The sequence below is a fragment of the Carcharhinus amblyrhynchos genome, chromosome 7 (assembly GCF_965287045.1).
Source record: "Carcharhinus amblyrhynchos chromosome 7, sCarAmb.v2.hapA, whole genome shotgun sequence".
Lineage (NCBI taxonomy): Eukaryota > Metazoa > Chordata > Chondrichthyes > Carcharhiniformes > Carcharhinidae > Carcharhinus > Carcharhinus amblyrhynchos.
In genome coordinates this window covers 26755159-26769659 of record NC_137330.1, presented here as the reverse complement: position 1 = coordinate 26769659, position 14501 = coordinate 26755159, and the positions used below count along the sequence as shown (strand labels likewise).

General features: G+C 39.0%; 1 protein-coding gene across 2 annotated transcripts in view; it reads left to right on the top strand.

Annotated features, from left to right (window-relative positions):
* The window catches only part of arhgef10 (Rho guanine nucleotide exchange factor (GEF) 10), a 284795-nt gene extending 272567 nt beyond the window's left edge, over window positions 1–12228 (top strand). For both annotated transcript variants that reach the window (XM_080192046.1, XM_080192045.1), the window contains one exon: window positions 8202–12228. In XM_080192046.1, coding sequence (XP_080048172.1) covers window positions 8202–8734 — 533 coding nt within the window. In that variant the 3' untranslated portion in view covers window positions 8735–12228. The remainder of the gene's footprint in view (window positions 1–8201) is intronic.
* The last annotated feature ends 2273 nt before the right edge of the window (window positions 12229–14501 follow it).

Genomic DNA, 14501 nt, shown 5'->3' with positions numbered 1-14501 from the left:
TGGTCACCCAAGATGCAGCACTATAAAGTTCAGGAAGCAGATTGTCTAAAACAGAGAAGTGCTTGTCTCATCTGAAAATTCCCAAGTTACTGCCCAATGTTAATTGTATATCGATTGTGGTTAATGTCTTGCAGGCATTGATTATGACTTGATGACATATAAAGAGATGCTTAGTGACACTGTGGGATGGTTGATTTTACTTGAAATGATTTATACTTTTAATAAATCTAAACTGAATAAAGATTGGCTGTCATTTCACCCTTCACCAAATGGCTATGAGGAATATAACACCCAGTAGTTACTAGTGTTGGAGGAGCATAAGGTGGAGAATGACTCAGCAGTTCTGAGCAACGTTGTAGAATGATGGATTAAAGCACTACTCAAGGAGACAGGAGAATCGGGAGCAATGGAAAATTTTATAGTTACAGGAATAGACCACCTGTTTTGCTTTTACGACCATGAGATGTCCAAATTATTTGTTTCCTCCCTGGTGCCAGGATAAATTATATCACAGATTGCATGTGAACAACCTATGAGTGGGTATGGTGAGGCAGTTAAAGGTTAGAAAGAAGCGCATTTGCGCTCTTGCATTGAAAATTCAAAGAAAGACCAGATTTTTACTATTAGGTCGGGTTCCAGAGTCAGGAAATCTCCCAACTCAGCAAACCTGACCATTAAAAATGTCCGCCTGTGACTTGGATTTTCATTCAGGGCATGGGCGAGTGGGGCTGAAACAGGAGTCAGAGCGGGCACCCCAAAACAAAGGTGCAGGCTGCCAGGTGCAGAAGCGAGTCACCCACTCCTGTGCCTGACCTGCTCTGGCACTGTGTGTTTAGATATATTTAAACTACTGATTAAAAAAAATCCCTCCAATACTCCTCTTGCCCCATCCACGCCAATATATACTAAACCATGCCCGCTAGTCATCCTAATAGCTCCAATATCCTACACCAAATTATTGCCAACCCATGCCCACCAGGCTTTGCCTTTACACTCTTTTTGCTATCTTTGGACAGTTGCTGGACAGCCTTGACACTTCCTGGACATATTGACAGCATTTATACTTCCTGGATAGCTTTGACTCATTTGACAGCTGGACAGATAATTCACAGTTTCTTGACAGCTGGACAGCTCTTTGGTAGCTTGAGGTTCCAATGAGTTTGTGCACAGAAGGTGCATGGTCACTTTCAATGATCTTAAAGGGCACTTTCTATGAAAGGGTGCAGTACCTCTCCCAATGGTGTCCCAATATCCTATCCAAAGGGTACCTTACCTCTCCAAAGGGTATTCAAATGCACCCGTCAAGTTCGGACCTCCTCAAACCTATTCTAATCTGCACAGTCCTGATTCCACACTCCTGTTTTTACAAAATCCCACATCAGTGGAGGCAGCTGGTAACTTAAATGGTCAGCTGCCTCTATGAATTACATATGCACACACCCTGGCCCGACTCCAGTCCCATCCCCGGGAAGATGGGAAATGTTGGATTCTGGGCCATTTCTGAGAATTTTGCTGCAATGTGAGCCTCTCCGATATGGCAAAAGTCCAGTCCTTATATTTATATTGTGTATTTTATGACCTCATTACTTCCCCAAAATGATTCACAGCCAATGAAGAACATTGGAATTGCAGCCACAATTTTAGGAAACATGGCAACTAATTTGGGCACAACTAACTCCCACAAACAACAATGTGATAGTGACCTGACAATCTATTCTTGTTTAGTGACACTGATGAGGAATAAATATTAGGCAGGTTAATGTCCCTGCTCTTTGAAATAGTGCAATTTGTCTTTTTACGACCACCTGAGGGAACAAATGAGCTCAGTTTAATGACCCACCAAGTGCAGCACACCTCTGAGAGTGCAACACTGCACTCAAGAATCAGCGTAAAATGTTGTGCTGAAGTTGCTGGAATGGGGCTTAGTTAAGAACTTGGGCATCTAATGGAAAAACAAAACGACAAGGTCTTAAATTGGATGAGGAGAGGAAGATTAGTAAATTAACTGTAAAGACTGGTGCAGGAGTGGAGGATTTACATTCTTGGGACATTGAAGTGGGAGCTGACACCAGAGAAGCCTTTGCTTGACCTGAAATGGCACCATTCAACAAGATAAATAGGACAAAGCAGGAGATTCCAAAGGAGAGTCAATACGGAGCATAAATTTAAAAAAATGAGAAAGTATCATCTCAAGAGAAGGAGGATTTGGGGTGGTGAATGAATACACTTGTGGGAAAGGATATCAAAAAATGAAAAACTCAAGGCGAAGATTGAGGATAAAAAAAATTGAAATAAGGCTTGATTAGTATTTATATGAACGCTCAAAGCATTCCAAACAAAATTGCAGTGTTAGAGACATTACTGATTGTGGAGGATTGTGATTTATAATCTATAATGGAAAAGAGATAAATTTGAGCTGTTCTGGATAATCGTTATTATTTTCAGGGGTAATATCAGTGAAAAATAGGAATGTGGACTGGTAGTGTAAGAAAAAGATTCTCAACACCAGAACGTATGATTATGCTGGGGTTGCACAATTTTTGAGCGTATCCAATTATAAAGAGAGAGAGGGAATTGTTACTGTCCTCAGCATATATTACAGGCCACAAAATAATGGAGACGAGATAGAAATAGAGATCTCAAAACAAGATATGTAACGACAAAATGGATATTGCTATTGGGTTGCTTTAACAATCCAGACGTGAGCTGAATTGGGTTATGCATTATTGAAGTCAGGAATTCAGAATGGATTCTGGAAATCTTTTACTAAGTATCCTTTCAGCCCTTAAAGTAAAGAAGAATTGCATATTCTGGAAAGTGGAGTAACATATTTAATGGGTAAATAACTAACAGTAGATCAGTTGAGATTATAGAATATTTAGACTTTGGACAATTAAGAGTAGGAAACATTTTTGGTGCATGGACTGCTTTGCTACAGATAGTTGTTTGGACAGACACCATTTAATTTTTTTTCATGAAGGTAAAATTGGTATTTGAAGCAAAGGAAAATATAGGACGTGGGGAAATGGTATGGGGGCAATGGGCAGTTTTGGATTGCTGTGGTGAACCATAATGGGCTGAATGGCCTCCTGTGCTGTAATCTTCTTCAGTTGTAAATTTGGGTCAGAATTCTCTAGCTGTTTACACTCCACTGCCAGTGAGAATGGAGAATTTGGCGTTCAGTCAAATCTCTATTCACTGCACTAGGAACAGAGAGTCTCAGCTGCGGGTAAGTGGAAGGTATTTCATCACACCCCTGATTTGAGCTTTGGAGATAGTGGACAGACTCTGGGGAGTCAGGAAGTGGGTTACTCTCTGGAGCAATCCTGGCCACTGACCTGCTCCTGTAGCCACAGTATTTATTTGGCCGAGTCAGCTCACTGTTTGGAATCCAATTAAGAGTCTATTCACTTTCTGATTTGACAACAGGAGCTGGTCTGGCCTATCCAGTGTGGATCATCATACTCAAGAATCACTCTGATGAAACCAAAGCACCCATTGAAACAACTCAACTGTGTTTAAATTATTTTCTTTAAAAGTAATGGAAGTGGGGAAAACAGTATCGCTTATCATGGCTTCACCTGTGGCTAGTCAACAGTTTGTATTGGACATCACTGAACTAAAGCACAAGGAGACCTATTAAAGGAGAAAATTGGTTTAGTATAAATATAATTTTGGTGGAAGGTCAGATGACAATAACTTATTTTGAAGAGGCTGTGCAATGCATGATTTTGGCAGAGGCTGTACAATGCATGATTTACTTTCAAAGCAACATTTCACAGATATGTAACACAGGCAACAAGTTTGCTAAGTAAATGATAGTGCAAAAACCATCTCAATAATCATGGATCAAGACTAAGCAATGGCTAATTTGTGAGTTAATAGAAACAGCCATAAAACTTTAGAAAATGGCAAAATGAGAGTAACTGGAAAAGTTTAAGAGACTACCTTCCTTGAACATAAGACCATCAATAAATTTCCAGGGAGGAAAGGCAGACAATGGGTAAGAGGGTGGTGAAGTGGCACTACATTTGGGGAAATGCATTTTCTGAATGATGGGAGGAAAGTCCTTCAAGATCTTAAGTCCTAAAGATTGGCCAAGGATAAAAGTTACTGTTGAACATAATGTTAACAGGGGAAAAGGGCCTGTGGAAGGACAGATTAGTTTCTTTTGACTGAAAAGTCAAATGGATCACCTTTCTCTTTAAATTATAAAAAGATTGGATTTAGCTGAATATCTAAAATCTAGTCCTGTCAGAAGTGAAATGATCCCTGAACAGCTACAGTATTAAAGAGAAAGTAATTGGATCCTTAACTAATCAATAAGGCATTCGACTATATCCAGCCATTCTCTTTGGTTTTCCTTTGTGTTAGCAGATACATGGCTCTACATCTTGAATTTTTGACGAAATGTTATAAAACCCACTCTAAGTTGTTTTGCCTGCTTAACCAGGCAAATTGGAACATGTATAACTGTGTGCAACTTTTCACTGAAGATGACCCAACAATTGCGTAGACAAATGCTCAAACCAGATTACATTTAACGGTATTTGAACAATTGAGAAACCTAGTGTTTTTAAATGATACCATCACTCAGGAGAAGGAAATCTACCACAGTTTGTACAAATCAAAATTCAGAGTGTGGTTAGCAATGCTTATACTGCTATACCTTACTGGCTCCCAATATGCCTAATGTCAATAAAATACTATCTGTGAGGAAAAAGTGACAGGATTTCAAGAAATGGATGTTTGGGTCATCACTTCCTTAGAATGGCAATTACAGTGAGATTGCCTCTCCACTCCTGTTAACATTGAAATGCAGCTGCCCCTTTCTCACCTGACCACCTGGTTCAGGAAGGGTGAGAATAGTTCAGTGCGACAAGTTCCTGTGGCCATTCCATCGACTGCAGGAGTGTCAGGTGAAAGGAAGTCACATCCCCTTTTTTCACAACACTTGTTGCCACAAAGCGGAAAAGTTTAAAGGTCCGACCACTTTTAGAAGCCAGACTAAAGGTGTAAAGTAAGGGGGTGGAATGAGTGTAGTTGGTGGGATTGGGTGGTCAATGGAGGTGCTTTGAGTGGTTTAACGGAGAGTTCGGGGGGGGGAGGGGCATGGTGAAGGGAGGTGTCATTGGAAAGATAAATTGTCTGAGCATAGTCAAGGTGAGTGGTAGTCAGGAGTGCATCAGGAGGATGAGAAGATAACTGAGAGATCAGAAGGGCAGTGAAGTTTGAACTTGATCAATTGCTATACAATCTTTATGTGGATCTTGAAAAGGATCAGAAGTTGCAAAAAGAGTAATTTTTATTTTTTTCTAACACTTTGCTGGTTTGCAGATGACATAAAGATTGCAGGAGTTGCGGATAATGATGAACATTGTCAGAGAATACAGTAGGATATAGATAGGCTGGAAAATTGGGCTGAGAAACGGCAGATGGAATTTAATCCAGATAAGTGCAAAGTGATGCGTTTTGATAGATAGAACATAGAACATTACAGCGTGGTACAGGCCCTTCAGCCCTCGATGTTGCGCCGACCTGTGAAACCAATCTAAAGGCCACCTAACCTGCACTATTCCAATATCATCCAGATGTTTATCCAATGACCATTTAAATGCCCTTAATGTTTACGAATCCAAGAACTAAGAGCTATATAATAAATGACAACCATCAGGAGTATAGACACTGAGGGATCTGGGTGTGCAAGTCACAGATCCTTAAAAGTGGCAATACACATGGAAAATGTGGTGAAGAAGGAACATGGCATGCTTGCCTTTATTGGACGGGGCATAGAGTATAAAAGTTGGCATATGATGTTGCAGTTATATAGAACGTTGGTTAGGCCACATTTGGAATATTGCATCCAGTTCTGGCCGCCACACTACAGAAGGACGTGGAAGCTTTGGAGAGAGTGCTGAAAATGTTTACCAAGATGTTGCCTGGTATGGAGGGCCTTAGCTATGAGGTGAGATTGAGCAAAACTAGGGTTGTTCTCCCTGGAAAGGTGGAGGTTGAGGGGCGACCTAATAGAAGTTTATAAAATTATGAAGGACATAGCTAGGATTGTTGGAAGCTTTTTCCCAGGTCAGGAATGACAAACATTAGAGGTCACAAGTTCAAGGTAAGGGGGGGGGTGGCAAGGTTCAATACAGACATGCGGGGGACGTATTTTACACAGAGGGTTGTGGGGGCCTGGAATGCACTACCAAGCAAGGTGGTTGAGGGTCATTTAAGACTTATCTAGTTAGCCATATGAACAGACTAGGAATTGAAGGATACAAACGGATGGTCTAGTTAGGAACACATGATCGATGCAGGCTTGGAGGGCCAAAGGGCCTGTTCCTTGTTCTTTGTTCTTTGTTCATTAAGCTGTATTGGTTATGAAGCATTTCACTGAGTCAGGTCAGTGTTATGTTTGACCTCTGGTTAGACTTTGATTTAGTGAGCTGAATGAAGAGGAAGAGTATGAAGCATTAGCACAGCAGTCAAAAAGGAAAATAGCCCTGAAAGGTTTTTGCATGGACAGCTGGAAGTTCAAATTAGCTGTCCTTTAGCACTCACTAGCTGCACCCAATCTTGAAATCAAATGTAACTTTAAACCATCTATAAAAACTGACATTCTGAGCATCTCACTGTGTGACTTGGGGACTAACAATCTACCCAGAGTCAGAACAGGTACTCTTCCCATTGCCTAGAGATGTAGACATCTTTATTGCTCTGAGGAACCTCGGTCTTTTCATCTCCACTGTCCTCCTCAATGTAGCTAGTGTCCTGATCATTATCACTTCTCTTATTCCTCCAGCTTCTGTGTGGATTTGCAAACAAGGTTTACTGCCATCTGTGTGGTTGTGAGGTAGTCTGTAACCATCAGCCACTACAGCAGTTTCTCTTATCTTAGAAACTTTATGATTTTCTAGGTTATTCATAAAATTCGTATTGGCAACCAATCTCCATTTATGATTGAAGGTTTCTTTTCCAATGGTCCTGCCTCATGTAATTTGCAGTGTTCTTGTGACACTTGACAACTTTACATTAAGTGATGGGAAATGGTTGCTTTGCTCAGAAACAATATTTTGCAGGCACGGAGCATATATTGCAACACTAATTCTCCTAACATTAAATCTTGTTGTAAACAAGGCAACCATTTATTCAAAATGGTTGGTAATAGCAGCAGATAGTGATGAACTCATGAATGATTTGGAGGAACACAGGTCAATAAAAACTGTGCCATATTTTTGTGTGAATAGAATATCATATTCAGAAGATTTTTCAACATTACAATAATCAGGGGATTTATTACCATCTATTTTAAATACCTGATAAGACAGAATTAACTAAGTTCCTAATTGAGAAAGCGCTTAAACAGTAGAAACTGTTTTCCAAGAAAGCATAGTAATTAATGTGACTATATACATGTGCAAATATCAATTATTTGCATTAATTGCATTCATTTTTGTCTATGGTTGCTTTCTAGTAGCTGCAAGTGCCACATCTTCTCAATTATGATCTTTTCCTACATTTTGATTGTCAGTTCTTTTATCTGTTCTCAAAATGTTTCTCGACTATCTGTACATAATGAAGACTTCTGGTGGTTGTGCTTGTCCTCATTTTGTTGTTGTATTCTGCTATAAGTAGTGTGTGGTGTGATAGCCATGCAATTTGGCGTGGCTCTAACTGACTCGCAAGAAAATACACTGCCAAAGGTTTTATTCTGTTTAGTATAATTACCACTAATGCTCTACAATTTTCAACTCATCAAATTTGCACTTGGTTTCTGAGGAACAATGTATTGAAATTTATAATACAACGCTCAGCAGCTGAGCTGGAAAATAATTTTGTTTAAAGTTAAAATATTATGTTTTTCAACCAAGTGTATTGTTAGACAACACTGAACCAGTACATACCAACTTTGTTTCTATAATGCAAGGACATTGCAAAACTGGAATGAGAAGAAGAGAGCTCAGTCTCTCTCTCTCTCACTCTCACATGCATGCTGTCTCTCTTCCTAACTTCAATGTGAATCAAGCAGATCTATTAATATCACTATCTTACACTATTGCCTTTCTCAGCAGATGTTGATCCACTTTCTTTTTATAGGTTCACTTAACCCAAAATCGTGTGCTATTTCTGGTTATTGATGTATTTTATTTCCATCCTGATTTGAATTTGTTTAACATCACGTGTTCCTTCTGTTCACTCAGGAAGGGGTATGGTGTCCTACCATGCACACTGTGGTCCAGTCAGATTTCTCACTATGGCTGCAGCCACTGCCACATTGATGAACAAAAATCCATCACTTTCAAGCCTGTCGACTTCAGGAGAAGGAAAAGATGGAGAAAAGACTGGTCATGTTGGCCCGCAGGCAGAATATTCAAGTTCTTCATATACAACTAACAAAGACAGAGGGGTTTGGCTTGGAGACTCATCGGTATCGGCTGTACGACACAGCAGTGTATCTTCATCTACAGGATCTCTGACCTACTCCCATCAGTCCAGCTCACTGGAGCATGGCCCAGAGGACAGCACAATCTATGAGTTCTTGAATGACCCTAGTTTCTCAAGTAAAGGTAAACACGGTGACAATGAAAGGACAAAGAAGATGAAGATGAGTTCTGTTTTGGTCATCTCTGGAGGTCAAGGACATAAACGACTGAACAAAAAGTCCAAACAACAGCGTCAAGATGAAACTATTTCCACTGTCATGATTTGGCAAATTCCATTGTTGAATGCATGAAAAGTTAATGGCCTCGTCAGTATCACTTTTTTTTGATATCCACATCCTTTTTGGGATATATTTTGTAAGATAATGCAGAAAATGCATAAATGTTCTTACATATTTTGAACAGCATGTATTGTAGCTTCTTAATGCTCACAAGGTGTCAGTCTGCCTGCCCATCAATACTTGCGCTGCCAACATTCAACAGTTTGTAAGATCTAAATGTATTTTAAAAAAATATAGATTTAATTCTTATTTGAAACTTTGTAAGTTTCAGTAGTTTATCAACAGCAACCTGAGACACATTCCACCACAATCTGTTTTGTTCTGGAGAAGTTGAAGTTGCAGCTAGCATTTCCTGTTGCAAAAACTGAGCAAAGCTCCCACTAAAGAACGCATACAGACAACTTCTTAGCTGAAAAATACTTGTGGGTCAATTTTTTGTAACTCAGGACTCTGGTCTGTGTTTCTCTAATGTGTATTTTTTTTTAGGATCTTCAAATAAAATGAGACATCTGCCAACCACAAAATCACCAAACACTGCAGGAGTAGGGAAGATTGCTATCATTTTTGGTGGAACTTTAACATGTTACAGATTGATTTATTTTCCAGAATAAATCAGATTATTGCAAGGATTATATTGCTGAGTAAACTATAGAAATTTGTACATTCACAAAAGGATTGTTAAAATTCAAAATGTGCATGTACTGGCTGAGCAGCTAATTCAACTAATTTTAACAGCTTTTTTTTAATGAGCCATATCCAATACTGCTTCTGACCAGTGCAGTACTCTATTGTTATTTTGCAGATATATGCATTACAGACATTGCTACCACTGCTGCTGTAGTGCTAGTATATTTAATACAAACGCTGGAGATGCTCATTAATAATAGCGACATTTCCAGTTATCTGCATTTGCACAAACTATTACAAAATAAGCTTATGCATTTTACTGTTATTTACAATTTTTATTTGAAACTTATTTGATTTTAAGAAATGGTTTGCACATCTATTTTGTATGTCACTGAGCAGGCCACATAAATGTTTAATATCCAAAGTGAATGGCACATTTCAATTGAAATGAAAGTGGATTCTTTGGGTACCAATGAATTAATACTTTTAATGCCAGATGGGATCATTCAAGGGCACCTCTCAATGAATGTGTAAACTGTTTCACCAACAACTTCATAAATCAAACTTCCATGAAAAATCTGATAAATTTGTGAGGAAATTAGTTTTCTCATTCAATAATATGAGACTAAATTGTCACTGGAATATTAACTCAGATTAAAATCAGTGCAAAGTATATTGGTCAACATCTGAGAGTGAAGCCATATCTGCAGTGTTGGATACTGATTGACGTACTTAACATTTACAGCATTTTTGTAACTGCTTCAACTCTCCAGCAGTCATCAATAAATTGCTACTTTTAGGTTTGTGGCGCTGTGCATCAGTAATGTTCCTGACATTGTTTCATAGTTGGCTTCAGATACAATTGACATCTGTTTAGTATCATCTCAGATTATTGCATCCAGTCTACTGTGACGACATTATAAAGTTTTTAGGGTAAAGTCTGCTCAGCATTCCTCTCAACTGTTCAAATTAAAATTTCATTGTGCACTCAGTGTGCCTCTGTTAAAAATTGAAGCACAATCTTGCACTATTGAGTTTTATTTATTAGTCAGTTTCATTAGTGCACCAACATTATTCAGTGATATTTCACAGAATTGTATTTTAGTTTTTAAATAATTATTTGTGTTGCATTTGCTGCCAGTATCACTTGTTGCAATGTTCAGTGGTTACAATGTACAGAACATTGACTGGTTCTTTGAGCCATTTCTGATGTGTTCTTCAGTTACCCAGCCTAAAAGTACTGTTTAATAGGGAGCATTAAAGGCAGTTTTTTCTCTTCTCAAAGTGAGAAATCAGCTACTTAGTTGCATAGCACCCTTTCTGATTTTGTAAATCAAAATTGAACAGGTGTATCTTTTAAGAATATAGTCATTGAAACCATGCAAAATATTGCCAGTTGATTAGTTTTACATGTAGAAACCCATTATCAAACATAAGCAATTCTAAACTAAGTGCCTAATTAATCCATATCAAGAGAAATTGTTTGGCCAAGCACACATTCTCCCTACAGGGAGACATCTATTTAACAATAGGCAGAGGTTTAAGGACATTTGGGTAAGAGAATGGTACTTGGATCTTCAAATATTTAAAAAAGTACTGCCAGATTTTAGCCAGTTAAAATCATGTTGTTACCCATCATTGGTGAATGCTCAATGCTTGTTCTCAGTCAAGACTATATTACCTAATAGGCCATTAACTCGCAGGTTTGTTTAGAGTTGTGTGGAGAGACTCTGAGGACCCATTGACAGATTTATTCCTCCGGGCCACATTAATGAGCCAGGCAGGCTGATCAATCATCGACAATGCCCTGGAGTACCACAGACCTGTCTAGCATAGATACCACATGATTGGAATAGTATAGATACAATCTCATGCACTAGTGTGGCATGTCAACTCTGAAGAGTTGACCTTCACTGATCCTATCTCCCGCCATCCCACAACATCACCATCTAAGAGGATAGTCAATAGTTAGTCGTTCTGCAATATGGAGTAAATTGGATTTCTATGTCATTACACAACAAGTACCAATTTACAGTGAGGGAGGGTTCACAGACTTCAGTTATACTGCTTATTCCTATGTCAATCGGTTCAATAGTCAGAGAGAGTGGATACCTTGGTTGTATATTTCTCACATGCAGATCTCCACCTTTACCTACATCTGAAGGCTGGCTAAATTTTAATATTACCAGCAGATACCCAATAATCAGCTCACCATCAGGATTAAAATGTTTTATTTTGCTAAATTTCTTTGTTGGTCCAGTGGATGCCTTTTGCATCCACCAATGGTCAGCTTGAATCTGCATATTTGTAAAAGTATGTTTTGAAGGTAATCTTTATTAAATTGGATTCAATTAACTTGGCAGCCAAATTTTAAGCTAACTCCAAGTTGTAGATTATACAATATAATAAGCCCATTTTAGAAGACTTTGAAACATTCTCGTTTTCTTCAAAATAGATCATTTTTATTAGTACTTGTATATTGTTTTGAACACTGATATGCCTATCATTGCATTGCACGCAGATACTCTTAAATTGTTGCAGTGCTCACGTGGTACTTAAAATTTGCTGAGGGGATGTATTTTGTTCAAGACAAAAATCTGAATACTCAGAATTAAACTTCATGGGGGTGATTCTCCCACTCCACGTGCTGCCTTTGTAGTGCAGTGGGCCAGGAGACTCGAGTGGAGGCAGTTTCACAGGCCTCCTGCTGAGTGTCATCCCGCTGAGTAGATTTCCGGTGCCATCAGCTCTGTGCCAGCAATCAGTGCCAAGCTGCATTCTTAATGCTAATTGCTATTTACATCTGTTTGACATTTGACTAACAGGCCCAAGACTGAAATCTCAGGGCATGCTAGTATCTCTTCCCCCCTCTCCCCTTCACCCCCCCCCCCCCCCCCCCCCCGCCATCAAACCCCGCCAGGAGTTGTTCACTCAAGTGGGGCTTTCTATAGCTCCCTACTTGCCGGGAGTTGGCGGCCCAACACCACTGGAGTGAAGCAGGGGCAATCGAGGCCCCCCAGAGGGTCGGGCGCCAGGATGGGAGGCAGGGGGGCAAGGCTGGCCAGGATCTATCCGGGGAGTCAGTGATCGGGCCTTGGGAGGATCACACGGCTGGCGATGTGGGGATCGTGAGGCTAGTCAGCGATTGAGCTGGCCAGTGATCAGGAAGCCGACTGTGCGAGGCTACTGCGCATTCGCCGCTCTCAGGGCTGCACTCAGCACTATGCTGCCAGCCTCTCCAGAGGGAATAGGCTCCACCCACTGATTTTCAGTGAGATTCATGCTAGTGCACACTGCAGTGCTCAGAGTGTGGGAGATTCATTCCGAAATTCCCACTGAAAAAAGCAGCATGACTTAGTCCAGTTTTCATGTGAATTCAATACTTAGATTTTTTTTTGGGAGAATTGCCCCCGATAATCAAATTACCAACCTTTGCACTTTGCAGTGTGCTTTATTCAACAATCATAGCCTGGAACTTTATTCCACAATTAATATCATAGCCCATTAGGTGGTGCTGAAATTTATTTTAGTATAGGGAGTGCCAGCTACCGTATCAAAAGAGCTGCATAAAATTTGCTTTGCAATTACTACCAAAGACTGAAGGTACATATTTATAAAAAATTTATTTTTTTAAATTTTATGCTAAGCATCTTTTAACATAACTTCTTTTCCATATCTAGAGTGTAAGGCTTTGATTTATACCAACCAAAAATCACAATTATAAGTGTGCAGCTGACCAGGGAAGGTGGTGGGGATGATATTATATTTCATTGATAAGGCTATTACTTCAAATAAATTTGAAGTCAAAAATTGCTGGGTGGAAAATTTACATTTACAGAAAAAGAGTATTAGAGGCTCAGTGTCTTGGCCGTTGATTACACAAGGAAAGTGGGTCTGAACATATCTTTCATTTGATGCAATTTTCATATAAAATCTTGACTGAACTTTAATGCTGTGTGAAATAATTTATCTTAAAGCTGCTGCTCTTATTGTGCAACCTAGATCAGTGCTATATTTATTTTGTCCTGTTCAATATTTTTTCTCTATCTTTGTTCTAATCCAAACCTGCAATAGAATCAGTGAGGGTCATTTTGATGGTGTAAAATGGATGAAAGTAAATTGGCCAATTTTATATCTGCCCCATTTTTACTTTCATTGCCAGCATCCAAATCCTGTGAAACATGTTTGAAAATCACCAATTTGCTATCAAGTAATGTTTCAGATAATTTGCTAGTGGTATTTTGTATTTACTATATTGCTTATTTTGTCTCAAATTCCGAATAGGCATGAATATGCAGCACCAAACAGACAATCATTTGACACAAGTTCACATAAGAGCAAAACGCAGCAAGTTTAAAAGACATTGCAATAAGTAATACCCTTTTGTGCTTGGGAAAATTTATGAATTCGCTGTAGACTGACTGTTTCTGCATCTGAATCAGGAGCACTTGATGCTGCTATAGTGTGCCAGAGTTTAAAAGTGTGTGTTTTCCTGAACAGACATCCAAATTTCATCACAAAAATTCTGAACAGTCTCTATTTAAAGACGATAGCACAGAGTTTCTGAGCAGCATTAAGTAACTCCATCTGTGATCCATTTTTAAAAAAATGCTTATTACCAATATTGGCAGCAATTTAATTCTAAGACCACCCGTCAAAAGTGAACATGAAGGATCAATAGCTATGGACAGTTATCACTGTTCCATTTAGTGAATACATAGGGCAGTGTTATCTTTGATAAGGCACAGAAATCCAAATAAGAAATCTTGTTAGAAGCATCATAATATCTGAAGTACCAGAAGTATTCATAACAGAAACTTTTAATTTGTAAACCAGGATCTCTGCCATTCAATGTTCAAAATTCTTGTATAATGAATCACGTTCTATTTCAATGGCTCAAGTGCCATAAAGACAGCGGGGAAGAGCGCTGGACAGTAGCACAAAAGGAGCAGTATTCCATTAAGGGTGTATTCTGTTCCATTGAAGTCCATTGAACTAAATATTGGGTGGGACACATAATGGGTGAATGACACAATACAGTCAATTTTGTGCTATCGTCCAAAATTAATATCTACCGTAAGATATTTTCAAATGGACTAGTTTATCAAATGTGAATAAATCTATTACCATGACCCATGAAAGATATTTGTTT